The sequence below is a fragment of the Marmota monax genome, unplaced genomic scaffold (assembly GCF_021218885.2).
Source record: "Marmota monax isolate L192 unplaced genomic scaffold, Marmota_monax_Labrador192_F-V1.1 WCK01_AAM20220418_F8-fsc00243, whole genome shotgun sequence".
In the NCBI taxonomy this organism is placed as follows: Eukaryota; Metazoa; Chordata; class Mammalia; order Rodentia; family Sciuridae; genus Marmota; species Marmota monax.
In genome coordinates this window covers 1358170-1381099 of record NW_026694604.1, presented here as the reverse complement: position 1 = coordinate 1381099, position 22930 = coordinate 1358170, and the positions used below count along the sequence as shown (strand labels likewise).

General features: G+C 41.7%; 1 protein-coding gene across 5 annotated transcripts in view; it reads right to left on the bottom strand.

The window, feature by feature from the left end:
- The window catches only part of Myh10 (myosin heavy chain 10), a 136490-nt gene that overhangs the window by 35700 nt on the left and 77860 nt on the right, over nt 1–22930 (bottom strand). For 3 of the 5 annotated variants that reach the window (XM_058572038.1, XM_058572039.1, XM_058572036.1), the window contains 8 exons: nt 20630–20803; nt 16679–16852; nt 16307–16421; nt 11622–11684; nt 2598–2791; nt 2385–2506; nt 817–886; nt 580–740 (listed from right to left, as the gene is read on the bottom strand). In XM_058572038.1, coding sequence (XP_058428021.1) covers nt 580–740; nt 817–886; nt 2385–2506; nt 2598–2791; nt 11622–11684; nt 16307–16421; nt 16679–16852; nt 20630–20803 — 1073 coding nt within the window. The remainder of the gene's footprint in view (nt 1–579; nt 741–816; nt 887–2384; nt 2507–2597; nt 2792–11621; nt 11685–16306; nt 16422–16678; nt 16853–20629; nt 20804–22930) is intronic. The other 2 variants (XM_058572037.1, XM_058572040.1) reach the window with 1 other exon arrangement.

Genomic DNA, 22930 nt, shown 5'->3' with positions numbered 1-22930 from the left:
GCTCCTATCTGGCTAGTCAGGGGGTCCCAATCAGGTCCTTGGGTGAGATGCTCAAGGAAGTGGGACCAGGCCCGGCAATCATCCAACTCAGTGGCTTGCCTAGCCCACCTCAGACATCTGTCACTGATTCCTGCACCTGCCTCGTGGATGCTACCCTGCACATCCATCCTCCTCCTGTCATCCACGCACACACACGTGAGCACACTCCTGGATTGGAATAAACCTCCTATTTTCCTGAGGCCGTGAAGATAGTATGATGACAGAAGGTCCCTCATCTTTGCTTCGCTGGTGTAGTCACTCCCTCCTCTATAATTCATGGAGCCAGCCTTCTGATCCTTGAGATTTGGGCCTCAGAAAAGGTTTCTCTGAGGACCGCAGCTGAAACAGGACTTTTAATCCGTTGTTTTATGTCTTGGCCCCACTGTGTTTCCTAAGTGTGACATGTGGCTATTCAGAACATCTGTTGGCTTACTGGGTGCTCTCTTCCACTAGAAAGCAACTTCCATGAGGACAGAGACTTTTTATTATTTCTCCTGCACCCTTGCATCTGTGGCAAGTGAGTTTAAATCAGCCACTTACTTTCTGGCCAAGTAACCTCTGCAGACAGCCTGGAAGAAGATAATGATGTCGGTGATTTTCAAATCTCTTTCTTCCTCCAAGTGTGCCAAAACTCCTGCTCTGAAGAATATCTTGCTCTGTCCAATTCTATACAAGTTTGGGTCCAATTCCAAAGCCCGGATCTAAGAGAGATAGAGTCTGTTTATTTTTTGCTGAAGAAAAGATTATATTAATAGTTGACAAGCCAAAAAAGCTTACCATTCGCTCACAGGCCTGTTTGCCATCCATGAAACCTTTAGGAATAGCATTGGGAGTTAGGATCTCGTATCTGTAAGAAAAAATTCCAAAAAAGATCTTCTGTAGAAATCTGTGAACATACTTACTTACTGTGAGTTTTGCTCTAACAGGCAATAAAATGATTACACAAATTAAGGGCAAAGAAAGAAGTGGGCAAGTGATAACCTGAGGTTCTTTGTAGAGTTAATTTCTATTTCTTATCATAAGAAGCAAAGGAAAAATAAGATTAATTCTCCCAGATCAAAGTCTAGGTTTAGGAGGGTGTGGCAAAGGGGAATCAAAAGCACGGTGTTTAAAAAACTTTTCAGTTTTCTTCATCTGAAGAAAAATTTTCAAAAACATCTTTAAGATGCAAAGAGAATCTGGCTGTTTATACTTTAGATTACAGTCAATTTGTAGGCATTGATTAGATAACAGAAAAGGTTGTAAGGGCAATATCTATGGGCTTCTATTGAGAACACCAGAAGATATCAGGTGGCAGTCAACACAGCACAGATCTGGTGCACCTTGCTGCATAAAATCCTACCTCAACCACAAAAGCTTTAAGGCAAAGTCAGGGGCTAGATTAAAGGATGAATCCTGACTATTAACTTGGTTATGTCCCCTTCTTCTCCTATTAATAAAAGTTGAAAATCTTTCAGAGTGTTTGTCATATAGTGGGGCCATAAGAGTGGCTTTCTGGAGAACACATAAGGGTTCGGAGGAGCTTCTCAAGTTGATTCTCTCTGGAACGGTGGGAGAAGGGGCAGAAGGCCCTTTTGACTTGGCAACCCCATTTCTTTCTTGGAAACAACAAAAGCTGCCATAATTTGAAATTTAATTTCAAGGAAATAAAAAAAATGGGAAAAGTGATTAAGTACCGAGGAAAATTATCAAATAAAATGTGAAAATAACCACTGCTCATCACATTTGTATCCATTTCTATTGCACACTGATCAACCTCTTCCTTTTTTTTTCTTAATTATTTTGTAATCTACCCTATACCGTTCTCTATTCTAAAGGACAGTAATGGTGTGTGCACATACGCAAGAAAAAAATACATACACAGACACACACATGTGCAGATCAAGTCACTGAAAAAAGATGGACCAAAACATCCCTAAATGTTTTCAAGAATCATTCCTGGATGACTTTTATTTACTGTTTACTTCTCTTGCACTTTCAAATTTTCTTAAAAGGAACTTACATTACTCATCTATTTAAAAATATCTGTTTCAAAGTAACTTTAAATTTCAGGGAGAACCCTCTGAATGAGTAAACTATAGTTTGCAGCTCTTTGCATTGACCTTACAGCTGACTTCAAGGCTCTGTGCACAGAATGTCTCTGCAGCACCCACAGCAGTTCCTAGCCCCCTGCCTTTCCATAAAGTAGGCACTCAATTTTCCTAGCTATAATTGTTCTTTTGCTATATAAGGAAATGAAAACTATCCAAGGAACAAGGAAAACAGTTTCCTCATTAAATTATCATTTTCATTCATATTAAGATAAGCTTTGATACATATGGAAAAAAGGTAAAAGTCAGCAATACCTCTGTCTGAATTCCTGGAAAACTATCCGGTTGGGGAACCCCTGGCGACAGATCCTGATCCCTTCCAGGACACCATTACAGCGAAGCTGATCTAGCACTAGGTGCGGATCCAGTTTTCCAGCCTAATCAAGCAAACAATAGTTTTCTAGTTTAATCTTCATCACCTGACTTCATCAACTTGAAACGCTAGCGTATGTTTTGTCTCGTACGTACCCGCTTCTCATGATTCGGAATGATGCAGCGAACAAAATTAGGATTGGTGTTTCGGAGAGTTGCCATCAGCTTGGTGAGGGATTCTTTGTAGAGCTGCCCGACGGTACGAAACATGCCCTTCTTGGTTTTATATGCAGAGCCAAAAGCTGTCTCAGTCATACCAGTGACTTGATCCAGACCCACAATACGGTCCACTGGTGAGAAGAGAAAACAAATGGAATCTGAGCCAAATCTGACTCTTTGAAAGGGGAAGAAAAGACACAGTGATAGTGTAGCAGCACAAGCTTTGTGAACAAATGATAAGAGGTGCCATATAGGTAAGGCGGTCAGCATAATTAAGACACTGCGCAAGCCGTGGAACTAACAGCCACACACTTATATGGCGGGATATCGCAGTGCGTCACAAGTCCAACTCCCACACACCGCAGGTGCCTCCCGCTGCGCTAGCCTCGGGAACTGGCTGGCTTTGCTAACAGTCTGCCTGCTACATTTGCAAGTATTTGGTCAATGAAAGGTCATTGGCTGGCATTATTGATACACAAACTGATATTGTAAAAAAGTCTCAAAATAAGAAATGGCTCATCAAATACACATGAAAAACTTGTGACTATATAAATCCACTGAATGACTCTGCTCAGGGACCAGATAAGGGTTATCTCTTATTAGATTTTCAGTAATTAGAGCCATTTGAGTTTCAGGAACAGATGCAGGAAGATGAGATGACAGCAGTTTGGATTTTGAGCAATGTGTAAACTTCAGCTATCGCCTTCAAGTATGAGTAATACTTACAGGGGCACAAACAAAATGAGAAGGAAAACTTTTCTGAAAAGAACCAGTGCCTAAGCGTCCTATCTGAATAATAGCTAGCCTTCTCAGACATTCCTCTCCTACTCAAGCAGTTGATATCTGTATGTTATCCACAGATCTAACACTTCTAATGGTGAGGTTATAAAGAGCACACCCGCCGCTGGTACATTTGGTGCATAATGTGCATGTGCCCTCATTAAAAAAACAAAACAAGAACAAAACCAAAAAACCCTGTTAAAATGAATGAAACACAATGCTGAAATATTTTTAAAGCAATCAAAATACCAACTGACCTGCCCTTATTAATGCTTCTCTCAATTCTAACAGCTGCCTCATTTCTTTCTGTTTCTTGTAACAGAGGCACGTGGGGACCGGACTTTATGTGTAAGATCTCATATGATTCTAGATTTTCAGTGCGTTTTTATAGAAGAGGAAGTAAAGTACCTGCTCAGGTTAACAGGTCTGGAATGGAAATTGGAGAGGGTGGGTTGGAAAAAGCTGTGTAGTTTCAGGCCCGGGCACACAAGCTATACTATGGCTGCTCCCAGTGAAGCCACCAGACTGAAGGGCAGGGGGCAAACCTTGGGCCTGTGCACTGGAGTTCATCCACCATCTACCTCAGAGGCCCCTTTCTTTCCCTCTTCATCTTCACTTGCCCTATCAGAAACAGTACCAAGCCCCACCTCTGGGTGCCATGAACAATGTACTTCCCTTGCCCTTGCTTGGGCCCAATTCCCTTTCTAACTGCTCAGAGCCCCAGCTTCTCTCGAGGAGTTCACAGTCTTGCCACTCCACATCTTCCCCCACGCACTTCCGCCATGTTGGCCAACTGGGCTCTAGCCCAGCTGCCTCCCCTCCTGCCCAGTGCTGCCCAGGGTGATGACACACCTATTGCCCTTTGGCGCTTATTTTATTTGACCCTGGTACCCTGAACTGTTAGCGTCACAGCAGCATTGTAAGACTCTTCCCAGCTCTTGGACTTATGACCCGCAACTTCTTCAGCACTCTGTCTTCTGCCAGTTCCTTCAGTCTCAAGGTCCTTGAGGACTTTTCTCCCACTTTTCCTTACAACTGTGGGACTCTCTAGAGATCCAAACTCAAGCCACTTGAAATCCTTCTAGAATATGGTAAGATACAAGCATGGATATTGACCCTCTGCTTTTCTCAAGCCATATTCTCAGCCCAAGAGATCGCTTGACTTTAACCAGACAGACCTGACTATCCAGCACCGTGCCAGGCACCTGCATTCTCCTCTCACAGGTGCCTCTGCCTTCTTCAGATCCCTGTGAAATGCTGCTTGTGTCTGCTTTTCCTCAACACTGCATCCCTGCTCCCAGAATGGCATCTGGCACTAACATGCGTGGTACAAGTTAGTGCAAATGTGAAGTAGACATCAAATATATTTCAGCCACAAATAGAAATGCACCAAAGAAAAGAACAGGATGCTGTGAGAGAACTGAGTGGTCCAGATCTCTCTGAGGAGATGCCATTTAATACCCAAAGATTAAGAAGGAGCCAGTGAGAAAGACCATCCCAGTGGGTAGAAGTAGCACAAGGGAAAGTCCAGGGCCAGAAAGAAGTGAAGGGAGGCCATTGCCAGGGCATCATGAGCAATGATAGCATGACAGTCCTCTGGCTGCTATGGCAGAGTGGCCTGCGAGAGAACTAGTGAGATTAAAGAGGAGGTGGATAGAGAAGAAAGATTCAAGACATATTTTGGCAGGAGGATGCACTTGCTTTTCTGATTTTCTGGCTCTGCAAGGGAAGATAGAAATTTCAAGAACAGATTCTAGGATTCCGGCTTGAGGCAAATAAGTGGCTGGTGGTTGAGACAAGGAGAGAGGTGGGTCTGTGGCTAGGAAATGCACTCTCCATCACAGTGGAGGTGAGCAGATGAGGTTGTGGCTCAGTGGCAGAGCGCTTGCCTAGCATGTGTGAGGCAGTGGGTTCGATTCTCAGCACTGCATATAAATAAATAAACAAAATAAAGGTTCATCGACGCCAAAAAAAAAAAAAAAGTGGAGGTGAGATACCAGAGACAAGCTGAATGCTGTAGCCTGCTTCTATGAAGAGAGGTCTGAGCCAGAAAGGTAAATTAGGGAGTGTTGGCTTATAGACACTATTTAAAGTTACAGGACTGGATAAGCTACCTGAAGGGAGAACAGAAAAAGAAATGAGGTCTGGAAGCAAGCATCAGGACTTGGTAGGGGAGACAGTGCCAGAGAAAGAGGAAGAGGGGTGCCCTGGCTGTGCCCTTCCTTCCGACCTGGATTCTGCATGTCTTCTTATTACTTCCTTCCTCTGGCCCCCCATTTCATCCTCTGTCCCTGGATGCCACACTATTCCTTCCATTTATACTGTTGTCCCAGTGTAATGATTAATAGCCATTTCTAAAAGACGAACCTGAAATTAAATTCCTGAAATTTCTCCCACAGCCTTTTGGATATGGTTCAAATAATTTAGCTCAGTGACACAGCACAGCGATGAACTTGACCCAGAGTCAGAAACACCTGCCAGCCCATGAGCTGTGTGGTCTGGAGGCAAATCCCCCAATGTCTCCAAGCCTCAGTTCCTCCCTGTGAAATGGAGCCAGAGACTTCTACATAGAGAGGGGGGAGAATCCACACAGCATGCAAGAGCTCAGTGGCAGCGCCTCTAGCTGCTTTCCCACACAACCCCCAACTCCAGCAAATTGGTTATACTTCCCCTAAGATGCAGTGACTTTCCATTCTGTCCTTTTGTCTCTGCCAATACCCTCCAGTATCTTGGTAGGCTCTTCAATAATTTTAAGTTGCCATTCCTGTACCTAACCTCAGGATTAAACCCAAGGCCGTGCCCATCCTAGGTAATCGATCTATCAGAGCTACATCCCCGCCTTTTAAATTTTACTTTGAGACAGGGTTTTGGTAAGTTATTCAGGGTGGTGTTGAACTTGTAATCCTCCTGCCTCAGCCTCCTGAGTAGCTAGGATTACAGGCCTGAAGTACCACAGTTGCAATCATCTAAGAAGTCTTCTTAGTCTCTGGTTCCCACCCCACCTACAAGCCTAAATAGGCCACTCCCTCCTGAGCTTCAAATTGTCTAAGGACAGATACCTGGGACAAACCTCCACACTATTCCTTGCATCTTCTCAGCCAGACCAAGCTCCCCAGGGGATGTTTCCCCAGCATCTCACACTCAGGGCCAGGGAGCTGTTCCCATGGTCCCTCTGACCCTGACAATCAGTTAAGATGACCACTACTACCTCCCCAACCACCCTGCACTGGGTAAAGCATGGTGCTTGGCACTCAGTGGCTATTTAATAAGTAATTGCTGAAGGAACACCAAGTTTACCAAAAGAATGAATGACTACCACCACCAAAGAGAAAAGAGCACTGGATTCATTTTGCAGGATGTTGACCTATAAGGGCATTTCTTACACACCACATGCTGCCAATGTCCAACACTGCCATTACATTAGACAAATGTGAGCAAAATAATCCTGATTTTCAAGTTTAATTTTAATAAAAGTAATTAAAAACTAAATATTCAGATTCTTAAAAAAAGAATGATTTGAACTTTGTTATTATTTTTAATTTGAAATTTTAAACTCAGTGAAAATCTACTAATAAGCAAAACCATCTTGTGGGTAATAGAGAAATGCTTTGGGAAATTTATTAAATGATTTGGGCCAAAATGATATAAAAGTATGACTGTATTTCAAAATCAAGACCCAGAATAGCTGCTATTTTAAGAGTATTTTCTTGGGGAAAATGGTTAGAGTAGGAAGCAAGGAATCTGCAGCAATTCTGCTCCTTCGGGATCTAACACAGCCCAAGCCCCACGGTGTTTCACAGTCACTGGCTCAGTGTGAGACAGGCTTGGTCATCATCCCACCACAAACTCTTCTCCTTCGGGTATCAGGAAAGCTTGGTGAGGGCTGCTGGTGGGCATTTAAATTATTTGCTTTCCCAGATGCCTGCAAAGAATTAAAAGTATTTTGCACTGACATTTTATTATTCTATAAAAATTTCAATAGTCAGACTTTAGATGCTTAAACATCCATTTAACAGAGAAAATGGAATGTGTCATTTATGTCATTACAAAGCTACCATAAATGGTTTTTATATGAGGGATATTATTGTCTGCTGCAGGAATTCTTAATGGCTGTTCTTCTAGGGGACAATCTAGGAGATAGGACAAAGATGAGATTTTTATGTTCTTCAAACCCAGCCCAAATACTAGTGCCACTAAACTTAATTTGAAATATTTAAGCCAGGTAGCCAGAATTCTAATTAGTATAGCTGGAAACCAGGAGTGGGCCATTTACTTTATTGTTAATTTCAACAGCCTCCACAGGCAGCACAGTCCCAGGCTCTTAGTACTCATTTCAACAAGTTAAGACTGTGCCACTCTAACAGACAAAAATGTTACTAACAGTTAAAACCATGTTCGGAAAGAAATATTAAATTGCTCGGAATTCCTAGAAACAATCTTAATGTCAAATGGTGTCTCCATAATGTTTCCATAATAACAACAACTTTAAAACCATTATACAAAGGCTGTTACAACCAATCTCTTACAATCATTGCTTTAGAGTATTTGGAAATTATTCCAGGAAGTCCAGAGGTTGATTTGAGGAGAAAGCAATCTTTCTTAACCCAAGCACCAGCAATAAGCTGAACTTCCCTTCCCCATGGAGGTTTTCCCATCTCTTTCAGAAGCCCAAGGTGTCTGGCAAACAGGAAGCCCTTCTTCCTCCCAGGGTGCTACTGCACCATTGTCCTTGCTTCCCTAGCTGATCCCTGTCCCAAACATCTTAATATTGGCAGCCCAGCATGACTACCTATCAGCTGGGCCATGGGACACAGTGCCTAAAAGTAGACTTGCCTTAAACAAAAACCAAGGAAATAAACATTGAGCGTCTGTTTTTCATAATTACAACAGCAACAGCCACAAGGGTGCCAGCAGCAGCTGCAGGCGAGGCCATGGCAATGGCGATGGCGACTCCCCAATACCACGTATCTACACATCCCCATCAGGTGCAGGCTCACAAGGATCCCGAAAGCCCAGTGTCATCATCCCCACTTAACCTCAGGAACTCCAAATGCTACTTCTTCTTGAGTGCCCATCTACTGGTAAGACTCAAGATAAAAAATATGAAAGAATAGACTACACTGCAACAACAGCAAAACTTCATCCGTTGATGATGACACTTTAAGCATAAAATTGTATTAGGCCCAAACCACAGATCCTAAGAAAGTACTTTATTTCTACAGCCCATAATTCGATGGCTGCCATTTTATCAGTCACGTTGCTTTATTTTAAGTGGAACAGCCTTTAATGTCTTACTGGATTAAAAAAGACTGCTTCAAAGCTTTTGAAGTCAGAACATCCTCACTGCTAGGTTTTAAGCCTGGCTACCACATAAGTCTTTCCTCTCAATTATGGTGAGCAGATAGGTAAGAGTCCAGTGGAGATCACAGGATGAAGGAAGCCCTGGAAGAGCTGTGACACTGGACAAGCCTTCCAGGTTTGGGAACCAGCCCCTTCCTTAACAGTCTCAAGTTAACTGCTGCTCCCTCATTTCAAGGGCTGATTCTATGAAAGACTGAGAAAGGGGTTGGGGGACCTATAATAAAAATCTGCTTCCTGGCTCTTCTTACATTTTCTTTCATGGTACTGTTTCAGCTCTGTCAGCTGCGATCTAGCAAATGTGAGGGTTCAAAGAGCCTGAATGGTGTCACTCTGTGAAGGAAACTGCAGGTTCAAGCCAGCATTAGGGCAGATAGGGTCATAATTGTCCCTCCAGGCTGGTTTGGGTCAGGTCTAAAAGCCATTAAACAGCTCTCTAACCCTTTAAGTCCAAAAGCCTGACTAACTTTGAAGTTGGAATCCCTCTTTGTTACTTAAGTCTGCTTTGCATTCTCCATGACTGGTCCATCTCAGAAGTCCAGACTTTCAAAACAGATGTAAAAGAAAACAGTGCTTGATATTACAGCAGAAACCTGTGGGACCTCCACATTCTGCTGCTAGGGATGGATCCCCTTCGCCCCTGCTGCTTTCTCTCCTGTACCTGTCCTTTGATGCTTTTGAAAGCTCAGTTTCTCATTTTTATCCTCAAAAGCCTACATGCTCTTCAATTTCCCAACATTACAAATGTGCTCAGCAGCACAGGGTCCATAACAGCGTTGTGTGACTTCCTTAAATAGATGCTCACTAAAGGTCAGCTTATCATAGGCAATCACAACCTCGGTCCCCAGGAACCTCCTCACCCACTATTTTCTGAGAAAACACTGAAAATACCAATATCCTACATTTTCGGTTTTAAACCTCTTACATTTCCCTGGGGTCTCTTGAACCCATAAACACATAATGAAGAGAGAAAGAATTGCTATAGAACTACTGTACACAACTTCACAGACCATATTTGGCCATGGTAGATGGACAGGCCTCTAAGGAGAAGAAGAGATTAAGACCCTTCATAATTAGTTCATCCAGGTAACTCAACCAAAGGCCACGTCACAGAGAGACAGAGCCAGGGACATCTTTAGCACCAAGGTAAGAATGTGTGTGACTCTGTGTGTGTGTGTGTCGGGGAGGGGAGGGTGCTTACTTCCTGTTTTCTCATTACAATGAAATCATCCAAGAGTGGCTCTGTACTGAATCCTGCTGGTACAGAAAAATGCCTGGTCTATGCACCCAAAGATCATGGTTGCACAGGAGCCTCTGTACTGTAGGGGAAGGAAAGGCTGGGGTGGGGGTTTTAGGGGAAACTGCTGTGTGTGAAAAGTGGGAATGGGGTTGTTACCCCTCCCACCCAGCAATTTTCTCACTTACAGACTCATTCATGGTGTGCCTCCTTTTGTGCCAGTTACTGGGAAATGACAGAGAGCAACAGGCCCTGCTCTCAAAGACCTCACAATCTGGAATTCTCTTACAAGATTAGAAATCCAAAAGTGGGACAGAAAATTAATCTCAAGAGGGCACTCTACTTTGGGAGAATGTCCAAGAGCTTAGGCACTGACCTTTTGACAAAGCACAAGTCCTAGGCAGACCAGAAGCTGAGAGCTAGTGCTCAGTGCTCTCTCTCTCTTTCTACTTCTTCTTCACTGTCGGTGCTCCCTAAGGCCCAAGGTAACTGAGTTTGCAGGTTTCTTTCTTTGGGGTTCTGTGCAATTTTCATTTCAGCTCAAATTTTCTTTGGCATGATCTATCCTCCCCTCCCACACCAAGCTTGCACTCTATATGTCTCTCACAGTATCTGAGCTAGAATTTATGGCAGGAATCTTGAGTTGGACTAAATTAGGCACAGTCATTTAACATTTTTAAAAATAACCCTGGAGAAGGATTTAGATAACAATATTATCATGTTCTAAAATTCATAAGGGAAATTTTTATAAGATGAATTTGGCTTTTTCTTTGAATTCTGCTACTTGCCAATTTTACTTAAAATTGGAAAGCTGGGTGACTTTCATTTTATATTGGGCTTTTGGGGGGCCCTCTAGCCATCACTGGTATGTATTTTAAAACAGGACTGAGAACTCAAATTACAAAGCTGAAACATTTGGACCTCAATTTCAAGTTCAAAGTATAAATTCTAACAACATTCTACTCCATCTTAGTCTTGAGCTACACATATCAAACCTTGTAGACAGGTTCAATGCCCCCAGTTACAAAGATGAGTCCAACTAGCTAGATATGCATACCAATTCCAAATCAAAGGTTTAACAAGATCAATATACCTGAGATAAATATGTAATTATTTGTTCACAAAATGGTAGAGACTTAAACCAAAACCAAAAAACTCCTCCTCGGAATTCCTTAAGAGTTAAAATTTAAAGGTGACTCAAAGACAAAGGAGATGTCATTTAGCAGATCAATGCCTTACAATTCCCTTGGAGGACTGTGTATCAAAATGGTGCTATTGGAAAAAGGTAGTGACGTATCTTTTAATATGCAATGCTACAAGTGCTATGCATAAAATAAGAAGCAATGTAGAGGCAGTAGCAATTGAATTGTTTATGCACTCAAACAGTTGCCTTGAAGTGTAATAAAACTGAGCATGAAATGAAAGGTTCATGCAGCCTATGAGCAAAACAAAAACAGAAACCCCAACCCCAACCCCAACCCCCCAGTGTACCCTGCCCTCCCCAGCCACCCTGCCAGCCCTCCCCAAGTTTGTTCTGTGGGCTTAAAACCCTTCTGTTTTGGAGGCTACAGGCTGTATACATTCACCTGGTGGCTCATGAAGACCAGAAACACTGTCATAGAAAGAAGCTCTCTGAATATTCTGAATCTCTAAAGCAGAGAAACAGTAAAAACAGGAGGACAGAAGAGCAAATACACAAACACTTCAGTTAGTGTGAAAGACATTTGACATCACAAGTAAACTGAAACTGGGCTACAGAAGCAGCCAGTCCAGGGCAAATCCCATGCAAACATTACTGGTTAGAGAATTTGCACATTTGGACAAAGTTCTTTATAAAATAAATTTAAACTGAATCAAAGAGCATATTCTCAACTCTACGTGTGAGCATCATATCATATTGATGTTCAATGATTACCCCAGGTAAGTGCTGGAGGACAGTTAAGAATAATAAGGTACTAGTTGAGCTATCTATCATAAAAAGATCTTGCAATTAATAAATCAGGACAAGACTGCAGTTAAGTTAGAGCACTGTGGTCAAAGTAAATATTAATGGGTTTCATATTGCTGTGAAATTTTAGTTCCAATACAGATTTTGGAAACATAATGTACTTCAAATACAAATTCCTAAAAGATCAGTAGCTACCATTAAAGATAATAAAATTCAAGTTCTGTTGCGGCAAAATGTTAAAATAATTTCAAATCCTAAGAAATCAATCATGAAAATACCCAAAGTGGAAAATTGACATGAAAATGCAAGCGTTAGTTTTCTTTCAGAAGTGGCAAGAAATCCTTTGTACTAGTAGAGAGATCCCAAACGTTTTTTAGCAAAAAGTGGGGCACTAAGAATCTCTAGGGCAGGGCTGCCACCAATACATCTTATTCCTCCTGGTTTGGCCTTGAGAAAACTCTGTAAACCCTAACACAAACTGGATTTAAACACAAGAGGTCTTATACTCAAGGCACTGTGTCCACAGGCAAGCTGTATACATATATCATATCTCCATCCATTCATGGTCAACTTGTCATTTTTCTGCATTTGCAATTCAGTGGCTATGAAAAGAGGCAACTAATTAGATGTTAATCAAGTGTTTTTCCAGGGTTCTTTTTCTTTTCTTTCTTTTTTTTTTTTCGTGGTACTGAGGATTTAACTGGGGTGCTTTACCACTGAGCTACATCCCCAGTCCCTTTTATTTTGTATTTTGAGACAGGGTCTCACCAAGTTGCTTAGGGCCTCACCAAGTTGCTGAGGTTGGCCACAAACTTGTAATCCTCCGGTCTCAGCCTCCAGAGCCACTGGGATTATAGGCAACTAAGGCTATTTTCTTTTCCTAGAGAAAAACCTCCCATTATCCTCAAAGATCTATTTTTACATTCTGTGTGAGCAATCAGGAATCTCTCTATCTTGAACCCAAATCCTTTTCTGAGCCTGCCACTGATCTTGCATATGAAACATACAGTCTTCAAACTTGGACAATGTGGTACTGCCTCTCCACCTGCCCTCACCCTAGAGGACAGCACCCTATTCTCTAGTGATTGACCTCTCAGATCTTCTCTGCCACTCAGATTCAACAGGCTGTCTACCCAGGCTGTTAGGAGACAGGATTTTCTGCTAAAAGGGGCATTATCAGGAGTGCAAACACACAGGACTGTTCCAGAGCAAAAGCTAGCAGAGACAGATCAAACCTGGGACAGGTGGGACAAACCTGGGACACCTCTTGGCCTGTTCTAACAAGAGTGGCCAAACACACTCTCAACCTACATAACTGTAGGAAAGCAAGGGCTATAAACAGGGCTACAAAAAGTGTGCCGCCTGTGAAGTTAGAGCTGTAGACAAGTACAGATGAACAGGGCTGAAGGGGCTCAGCAACATGGCCAGAGTTTCACCTAAGCATTTTGTAATTTAGTAACTTTCCTGTACCTATTAAATAGAAATCACAGGTAAGGAATCTCCAGACCTGGTCTTCACTATAAGACCTGTCATCTGTGATCAGAAATTGGAACTCATCGTTTCAGCCTCCCACCTCTCACCTAAACCCTGACCCGCTGCTGCCCAAGACCTCTCCAGTATCTGGGGATGATCTAAGACTAACGGAGAAGAATGGAAGGAGGACACCTAGGAAGGTGGGAGCCAGCTAAAGATGAGTGCAGTTCTATTACAGCATCTGGGTCTACCTGGACTCCTCACTGCAGTACAAGCTCTCGGAGGGCAGGGGACACACCTTTTGTTGCTTCCAGATCTATCCCACAGACATATGAGAAGCCCCTGACAAGGTCTGCAGTTACAGGACTGGGGCTCCACATGTGTATTTCATTCAAAATGGTTTTTGCTTAAGAAACACAATGTCAGAACATGTGTGTAAACCTAGGCCCCAATTTCCTTTATTAAACTATCAGTGTTTCCCAAATATCTTGTTTTGCTTTGAAAGAAAGAGAAAACCAGGTTTGGAGGCTTCCATGGGGAAATCCCCCTTCCCCAGGCCTGCCTTCCAGGCCCACTGTTGTCCTCAGTCACCTCCCTCACACTCCTGACCTCCAGAATCTCTCACCAACCTACCAGCAAGCCAGTGCCCACTTGACTTGTTATAATTCAGACTGTGAACAAACCTACTCATGCTCTATTCATTAAAGTCAAAACTCCCCTCCAACTGGGCCATCAGGCGGCCTCAGGATTGAACCTGGCCCCAACCATCTCCCCAGCCTTCCTTCCTGACCACTCTCCCTTTCTGCCCCAGCTCTACAATGAAGCCAAAAAGGATGTTCCTCCGGAGTGGTGGATCCCTCTATGTCCCTTCTCCACCCCACCCAACTTCACTCACAAAAACCCCTCTCCTAGATCCTTAGCCCTGGATGAATTAGTTCATGTAATAAGACTTTTTATCTGCAAATGCTGAAGGCGTGCTCAGGATGTAAATGCTTAAAAATTAGTGCTAAAACCACCGTGTGGCACTCAGTAAGCGCTCAGAACATGTTAGCTTTCATCATTTAATCAATAAGTTGTTATCCTTGAAGGACAAAGAAAGCTGCATCCTCTTTCATGATGTTTTATTGTAGCACCCCAGAAAAAGAAGAGTTGCTTCCTCTGATGCAAATTCCTAAAAACTCTGTACCATTCACACAGCATTGATCTCAGATATCTCTGGCACTCAATAGTTTGTGTGTGTATCCCCCTTCCTTTTGCTGTGTTCTGAGACCTGGAAAGAGCACCAGGAGGGGACTGAGTGAGCACGGTGCACTTTGTGACTGACAGTGTCCACCACTCACAACTGAAGGGACTCCCAAGGGAACAAAATTGCACCCCTCTCTCCTTTGTGAAGCATTTCCCATCTGCATGGCAACTTGCCAGTGCTCATCTTTCTGTAATGACCTGAGCTCAGTCTTTTTTCTCCACTCTAGTCCCAGTTTCTCAGATCCCACACCAACACTCTCTGGCAACACAGTCAAGAGCAGGGCCACTCTGAAGGCTCTGCAAATTCTTTCTGTTTTTTGAGACAGTATCTTGCTATGTTGCCCAGACTGGCCTTAAACTCTGACTTAAGCAATCCTCCTGCTTCAGCCTCCCAAGTGCTAGGACTAGAGATGCATGTCCTGTCTTGCTTGGGTCCTGCAAATTCTGCCCAAGGGCCTGGCAATTCTTCTCTGTCTTCAGGTAGTATCCCTTGACTGACTAGATCATTGCAAATGACACTGTGCGTCTAGTAGCCAGTTGAAGACTTTCATTTAAAGGTATAAAGATGAAAAACTTCCATTTGACTTATCAGAAAGTTAACCTTTCCCCCAGAATCTCCTTTTAATATAGTCTCGGGCATAGTCTCTTTCCAGGACATGTTCATACATGTGTGCACTGCACCCCACCCTGCAGGCTCCCTTACCTGCACCTGACCTGATGTGCATGGTCATTCTTCTCCCTTTCTCTGCATTCAGTCTTCCCTCTTTCTTTTACCCCAACTACCCTGACCCCTCTTTTTTATACTTTTTGTGTTTCTTTCCCTTGATCTCTCAGAAGACAGCTAGACTCTTAGGTCTTGAGATGCTATAGAGAAAACAGAAGTGAGACAGTTCCAAACATGCTTGGCCTCAAAGTCAAGGCCTGGTGGAGGCAGTTCCAGGGCCAAGGTCCTACATGGCCCGAGGCCAAGCAAAGAGGTAGGACAGAACCAGAGTGAGGTGCAGCAGCAAGAGCTAAGCTCTAAGAGATGATGTGTTCCTTCTTTGTGTACAGACACACAGGCTTTTTGTTTTTCTGGTACTAGTAAAATCTGATCTATGATAAATATCACCAAAAATCTTCACCTGAAGTTCATGTACATAAAAAAAACTATGAGGACTAATGGAAATAAAAGAAAATGATTCATATGCAGGGTATTGGGAGACTTCATTCACCAGCCTCTGTGTGTGGCGGGAGTGGCAATGATGGAGGATGCAGCTTGGCAGACCTGTACACACTGGGAAATGGCACATGCAGGGCTTCTCGGTTTTGTGTCCCTGTGCCCTCAGTTTATAGCTGAATTGTCACTGGAGAGCTGAGGCATTGTAGTTCTTTGTTCCTGCACTCCCCACAGCATCTGACCAAGAGGGCAGATGTCTTATTCATTTCTTAACCCAAGTATCTTAAAATGGATAACTTCCGATATAACGGCAGCCCTGCTCTAGCGAAAGATGTTAAAGTAAGAAAAAAAATGTTTATACACTATATATGAAAAAGAATCATCAACAAATCTTAACTATAAAAGATTCCAGCCAAGCTTAATTACAAACATAAGTACATCCTTACCGTCCTTCCAAAGCTCTGCCACGAATCTATCTGATGACTGGTGTAGAAGGGTGGCCACGTTGTCATTCAGAGGGTCCATGTTCTTCATCAGCCACTCGTCGGCCTTATAGTCCACCTACCCGTACCAAAGCCAAATGTGGTGAAATGGAAAACACAAAACCAAACACAAGAACAAAAACCTTCTTAAGCTTTCATCAAAAGTCTTCACAGAACAATCGAAAAAACTGGATTGTCTCAAAGGCAAGCCAACTATAATATATACCATATACAGTGTTTGTGAACGTCTGTCGACACCTTTGTTACACCTTCATAAAACGCAGCAACAGAAAACAGTGATTTTAATTGTGTTATCCAGCATAAGGACTCTCTTACCTTCCCGGCATAATGTATAATGCAAAAGTCAGCTTTGTCTTTCAGTTGCCGAGGTTTCTGGAACTTGGAGTGGGAACCCTGCTCTTGAACCAATTTTTCAACAAAGGTTTTGTCTGTGGCTTTAGGGAACCAGCACTCTTCATCCAGAAGGGCCAGGACACCTGGAGGGTTAGCCTGATGATGAAAGAAAGGACAAGGTTTGCATGTCAGATGCCATCGGGTTGACAGCTTATCTTTCAAAGCCATTAGTTTTACGCAGATCTGTAAAAAACTACTGCTAGGATAGAAAGTAATCTCCAAACCATAACAAGTTTATAATTCAAACACGGAGATCTCAAACTGCTGTACCAACAAGAAAATGGGTAACTTCTCTAGCCAACTTTCAAATACGTAAATTTTAAGTAAACTAATTCTAAATAAATGGCCCACAAAAGCAGTAAATAAAGAAGCCAGAAAGGATCTGGGAGGTGGCTGTAGAGATGAAATTAATTGTTTATATTCAATGACTGGTGGATATATTATTATAAAATCTCAACCAACTGTTTGTTTCAGGCATTATACATCTTAAGCAATGTAAGTTTTTGTTTAAATGATGATTAAATACAGCATATTGTTTCATACTTGGTAAACTGTTTAAAAGTATTATTAAGTAGAGGAGTGATAAAATGAACATATAAAGCAATTGATGAATTAGCAGACTTTGAGAGCCTATTTTATGTCACTAACTTATGAGCTCACTGGAAAGAGGACTCAGTGAATCCACAAAGTAACAAAGCAGATTACTGGCAGCCAGGGGTTGGGAGGAGAATGGAAACTGATAGCTAATGGCTACGGGGCTTTTGGGGGAGAGGTGATGAAAATATTGTAGAATTAGCACTTAGAAGGTTACAATCTTATGCTATGTAAGTTGTGTCTCAATTAAAAAATAGGATGATCTATGCCATTCACAACAGAACTTGGGCCAGTTCTAGGACATATCCATAAAATCAGCTTTTTAGAAGAAAACTCAAATATCAGTTTTCTTTAACACACAGGCCATTATCTTTTTTTTTTTTTTAGATTTTTTTTTTTTAAATATTTATTTTTTTTAGTTCTCGGCGGACACAACATCTTTGTTTGTATGTGGTGCTGAGGATCGAACCCGGGCCGCACGCATGCCAGGAGAGCGCACTACCGCTTGAGCCACATCCCCAGCCCGGCCATTATCTTTACTGGGGAACAGCTAACTATCTATACAAGTACTATTTTTAAAACAAAGTAAAGGTTAGAGTTAAATGTAATAATGTGGGTGGACAAAGGTGAAGGTGGATTTCAAAGCCAGAAGGTAGAAGCTGGGAGAATCCTTATGCAGTGAGACCTTAGCCCACAGCTCCTTCACCTGAAAGAACTTTTGGGGTTTCAGATCAGCTAAAAGAAGATGATAGCCAGAAGCAACAAGAATTAGGTAATCCAGAGGAGCCAGGGCTCAGAGTGGCAGGTGGGTCAATCTCCCTGCATCACCTGACAGATGTGAGTAAGAAAGTGCCACACTAATATTAAGGTAACCGAAACGTCTGTCCTTCTACAGTGATTTTTACATTTCTAGTCCCATTAGTGAAAACATTCCTGAATTCTGACATGAAATCCAAATACGATTTAATTATTTTCTAAATGACTCAGTGAACAGCATGATTACAAAGAACCGTTAATGAGTCTCATTTTTTTTTTCTTCAATGTCAAAATCTCTTATCACTTCTTTTAATTGGGTATTTCTAAAGAACTATAAGTTCAGGAGTCTATGTTTTTATATAATGGTCAAGAGGTTTGTAAAAAGCTTTTGAACCCCAAGGCTCACAGGCTTCCACCCATCTCCAAGCCAGGTGTGACTGGAACACTTTTATTTATTTATTTTTAATTCATTAATTTATTTTTGGGTATTGGGGATTGAACCCAGGGGCAATTTACCACGGAGCTAAGTCCCCAGCCCTTTTTATTTCTTTTCTCAGTAAGTTGCTGAGGCCGGTCTCGACTTGTGATCCTCCTGTCTCAGCTTCCTGAGCTGCTAGGATTATAGGCATGTGCCATGGTGCCTGGCTCCAGAACACTTTTAAAGGTATTCTTCTTCAAGAAAATATTGCAACCACTCTCCCTTTCTCTCTCTTTTTTGGTGGGGGTGGGGTGGGGTGCGGTGGTACTGGGAATTTAACCCAGGTTCTCCTCCATTCTAAAGCATAAGTGCAAGGACACCATCAAGGCAGTCTTAAAATGTAGGCCTTTGAGTGCCACAAGGACATACAGATATAAACACCTCAAATAACATCAATAATAATGTCAACAGTGCTAACACAAAATATCTCATTCCCTTATTGATACAAATTTCCAAACAAATTTCTTGGTGATTTTAGGCAACAGAGCAGCAATGAAATGTGCTTGTGTGCTGGTGTGGATGTGAAAGCTAACTGGAAATTACTGCAAGTATGCTGTGAGTGTTACCTCCAAAAGATGCAACAAGCTACCCAGCCATCCTTACCACTACAGGTAATTTGAGATTTCTGCTCCAAAAATGTAGCTCAAGTGCCTTAAAAAGTAAAATGATTCCTTATGTAGGTAATGTGCCAAATGAAAATTATCTGTTGCATTCCTTAAACCCACATATCTAATGTACTAGGACTACATCTTCAATGGAGTGAATGTCTTCTAGGTTCCTCCTCTTCCTAACTTGTCACTGCAGGGACTGTGCCATCCAAGATCTCCAGACAGTGGGCCTCAACCATCTTTAAACACAGACTCTGGGCAGCAACAGAGACTGCATAACAAGAAAAAGAACTGCTTTTCTCAGTAAGTTGCTGAAGCTGGTCCCCTGTTAGGTGAGACCTTGGGATTGTTGTTGCAATAGGCCTACTTTAGTAGTGCTAGAACTTTATGTAAATTATAGGTATTAATGCAAGAGGCTCTAGGTTAGAACCCTAATACTGGGGTTGGGAGGGATATCTCAGCCTTAATTACACATTGTTTTTTTTTTCTCTATGTTTTGACAGACACTAGAATAAAATAAGCAAAACCAATATTATGGTGAGTAAAATATAACACCAGAAAGCCAGGTATGGTGGTGCATTCTTATAATCCCAGCTACTCAGGAGGCCGAGGTAGGAGGATGACAAGTTGGAGTCCAGCCTGGGCAACTTAGTGAAACTCTGTTTAAAAAAATAAATTAAAAAAACCAAAACAAAACAACTATCTGCCAGGAAATACATAGCCAGATCATTACTATTTGTTCACAATCACATGGAGTAGTTCAAAAAGCAAATGAACTATGTATAGTTCTATGTGCTTTTACATGATGCTAAAATTCTGATGCGCTAAGATTGCTACTAAAAATACATCTGCCAAAAGGCCCCCTCTCCCCGCCCAAAACCACCCAAGACTTCAAATTTTAACAATCTGCCCAAAGAAAAACATCTCTGTACTTACAAGGACAAACTTTTTTTGTGTAGAAAATGGATTTACACGACATGGCTTACCCCCAGCTAAGTGTATGTCCCTGAATTACCTAAGATGATGGGAGACAGGGGAGGCACCACCACCAGGGACCTCTGCCACCCGTGAAGACCACACTACATTATTCAACACAACTATACATGTGAGGATAGGAACAAAGCTGAAAGGAAAGATAACAGAAGGGTTTTACTGGGATGTCACTTATTTTTAAATAGGATATTTTATCCCAGCATCACCTTCCTAGAAAAGTTAGATTATTATTATTTATTAGTAGGAGTATGTGTGGGGTTGTGGGGGGCCTTGTGCATGCTAGGGTAAGCCTCTACCAGTAAGCTACATGCCCAGATGAACATTTAGATTGAAAAACTACTTTAACACTGATGAGGATAATTTCTATCTTGGATTATGCCAAGAACAAAATTTAAGGCTCTGCTTGAACAGGAACTAGAAGCCAAACAGTGAGGACACACTTACGGGCCTCTCTATCAGGTCGATGCATGGCTGCAGATCCAGCCCGAAGTCAATGAAGTTCCACTCGATGCCCTCGCGCTGGTACTCCTCCTGCTCCAGCACAAACATGGTGTGGTTGAACAGCTGCTGCAGCTTCTCGTTGGTGTAGTTGATACACAGTTGTTCAAAGGAGTTCAGCTACAGATGTTGAAAGTCATTGTCCAAACATGGGGAGGGAGAGAAGATGGGAATAATTATCTAGTTACCCAAAAAGTTCATTAGAAGTTATCAGGTATCCATGATATTACTGGTTCTAGCTGATGAATCAGTACTGTCCCGTTCTACCCTTCAGTGAGGATGTGGGCTCCAGAGTGAGGTAAGAAAAAAAAATCATCTAAGAATCGTCTTTACTTTCCAGGGCTGCTGCTGGGAGCTCAGACTGGTCTGATACAAAGAGCACTGAGGAAGGATAAAGATCTGGGTTAATCTATGCAAGCACTTCTCCTATTCAATGTTTGACCTTTGCCAATATCCAAAGTGACATAGCACTGTTCTCATTAAGTGAATCTGAATATTTCTTTCATTTGTTACAGTCACTTCTGTTCTTCCTCTGTGAACTCTGCCCATTTTTCTATTGTGCTGATGGGTGGATGAATGGACAGATGGGTGAATTTAATAAGTATAATTTTCTTTGAGTAATCATCCTACATACCCTAAGTATACAGCCCTTTCTCTGTTTCCACACCGTTCACATGAGTAGCATGTATCCATAAATAACTTCTTTCATTATAAAAAGTGACTTTCAATTAAAGAATTTAATCAATCTCCTAGGAATAGACTTATGGCCTGAAAAAGCCGCTCGGATCTTCCACAGCCTGCAGAACTGTTCGTACTTGCTGTTTTAGAATGAGGTCATACTGGGAGGGCAGGGGCAGAGCCTACCTTGCTTTCTAATTAGCACATAGGACAAGCCACATAAGTATTTAAGAGATTGCCTGATTGTGCTTATTCATTCTTATATAAATGGATTTTGCTTTGTCTTATAATTGATTATGACATCTATTGCTCTATTAAGCCTGGACTACCTGCAACAGAACGTAATCCTTATTTAAACTACTAATTACATCTAAAAATAATTGATTTAAAAAGTTTTGTGCTAGGGTCCAAACCCAGGGCCTTGCATATGTTAAGCATGCACTTTACCACTGAGTTACATACATTCCCAGAACAAAAGAATTGGTTTAGCAGAGATAGCTTTTACAATGTTGAGATATGTTCCTACTATCCCTAGTTTTTCTAGTGTTTTGAACATGAAGGGGCACTGTATTTTGTCAAATGCTTTTTCTGCATCTATTGAGATGATCATGAAATTCTTGTCTTTAAGTCTATTGATGTGATGAATTAAGTTTATTGATTTCCATGTTGAACCAACCTTGCATCCCTGGGATGAGCCCCACTTGATCATGGTGCACTATCTTTTTAATAAGTGTTTATATGAAATTTGCTAAGAATTTTATTGAGAGTTTTTGCATCCATGTTCATCAGGGATATATTGGTCTGAAGTTTCTGTTCCTTGATGAGTTTTTGTCTGGTTTTTGGTATTAGGGTGATTCTAGCCTAATAGAATGAATGTGGAAGGGTTCTTTCTCTCCTTTTCTATTTCATGGAATAATTTGAGAAATATTGATGTTAATTTTTCTTTGAAGGTATTGTAGAACTCAGCTGAGAATCCATCTGGTCCTGGGCTTTCCCTGACTGGTAGACTTTTGATGGCATCTTCTATTCCATTGCTTGAAATTGATCTGTTTAAATTGTATATGTCCTCTTGATTCAGTTTGGGTAGTTCTTATGTCTCAAGAAATTTCTCAATATCTTCAAGATTTTCTATTTTATTGGAGTATAAATTTTCAAAATAGTTTCTGATTATCTTCTGTATTTCAGTAGTCTCCATTATGATATTTCCTTTCTCATCACAAATTTTAGTAATTTGAGTTTCTCTCTTTGTTAGGTGTATCAATTTTATTTATTTTTTCAAAGAACCGACTTTTTTGTTTTGCCAATTTTTTGAACTGTTTCTAAATTGATAATTCATGGTATAAAATTTAAAACATACAAGTGTTATTGAGTTGCATTGAAGTCAGTCTCTCTTCAACCCCTAATTGTTCTCACTATTGTCAGCTGGTATCACCCATTTCTTGTGGTTCTTCTGGAAATACTCTCTGTCCTCATACATGTGTGTATAACCTTGATTCTTTTTAACAATTTATCTTGGAGTCTTTCCATATTAGTATATAACCACTTCATTCTTTGGGGCTGCACAGCACT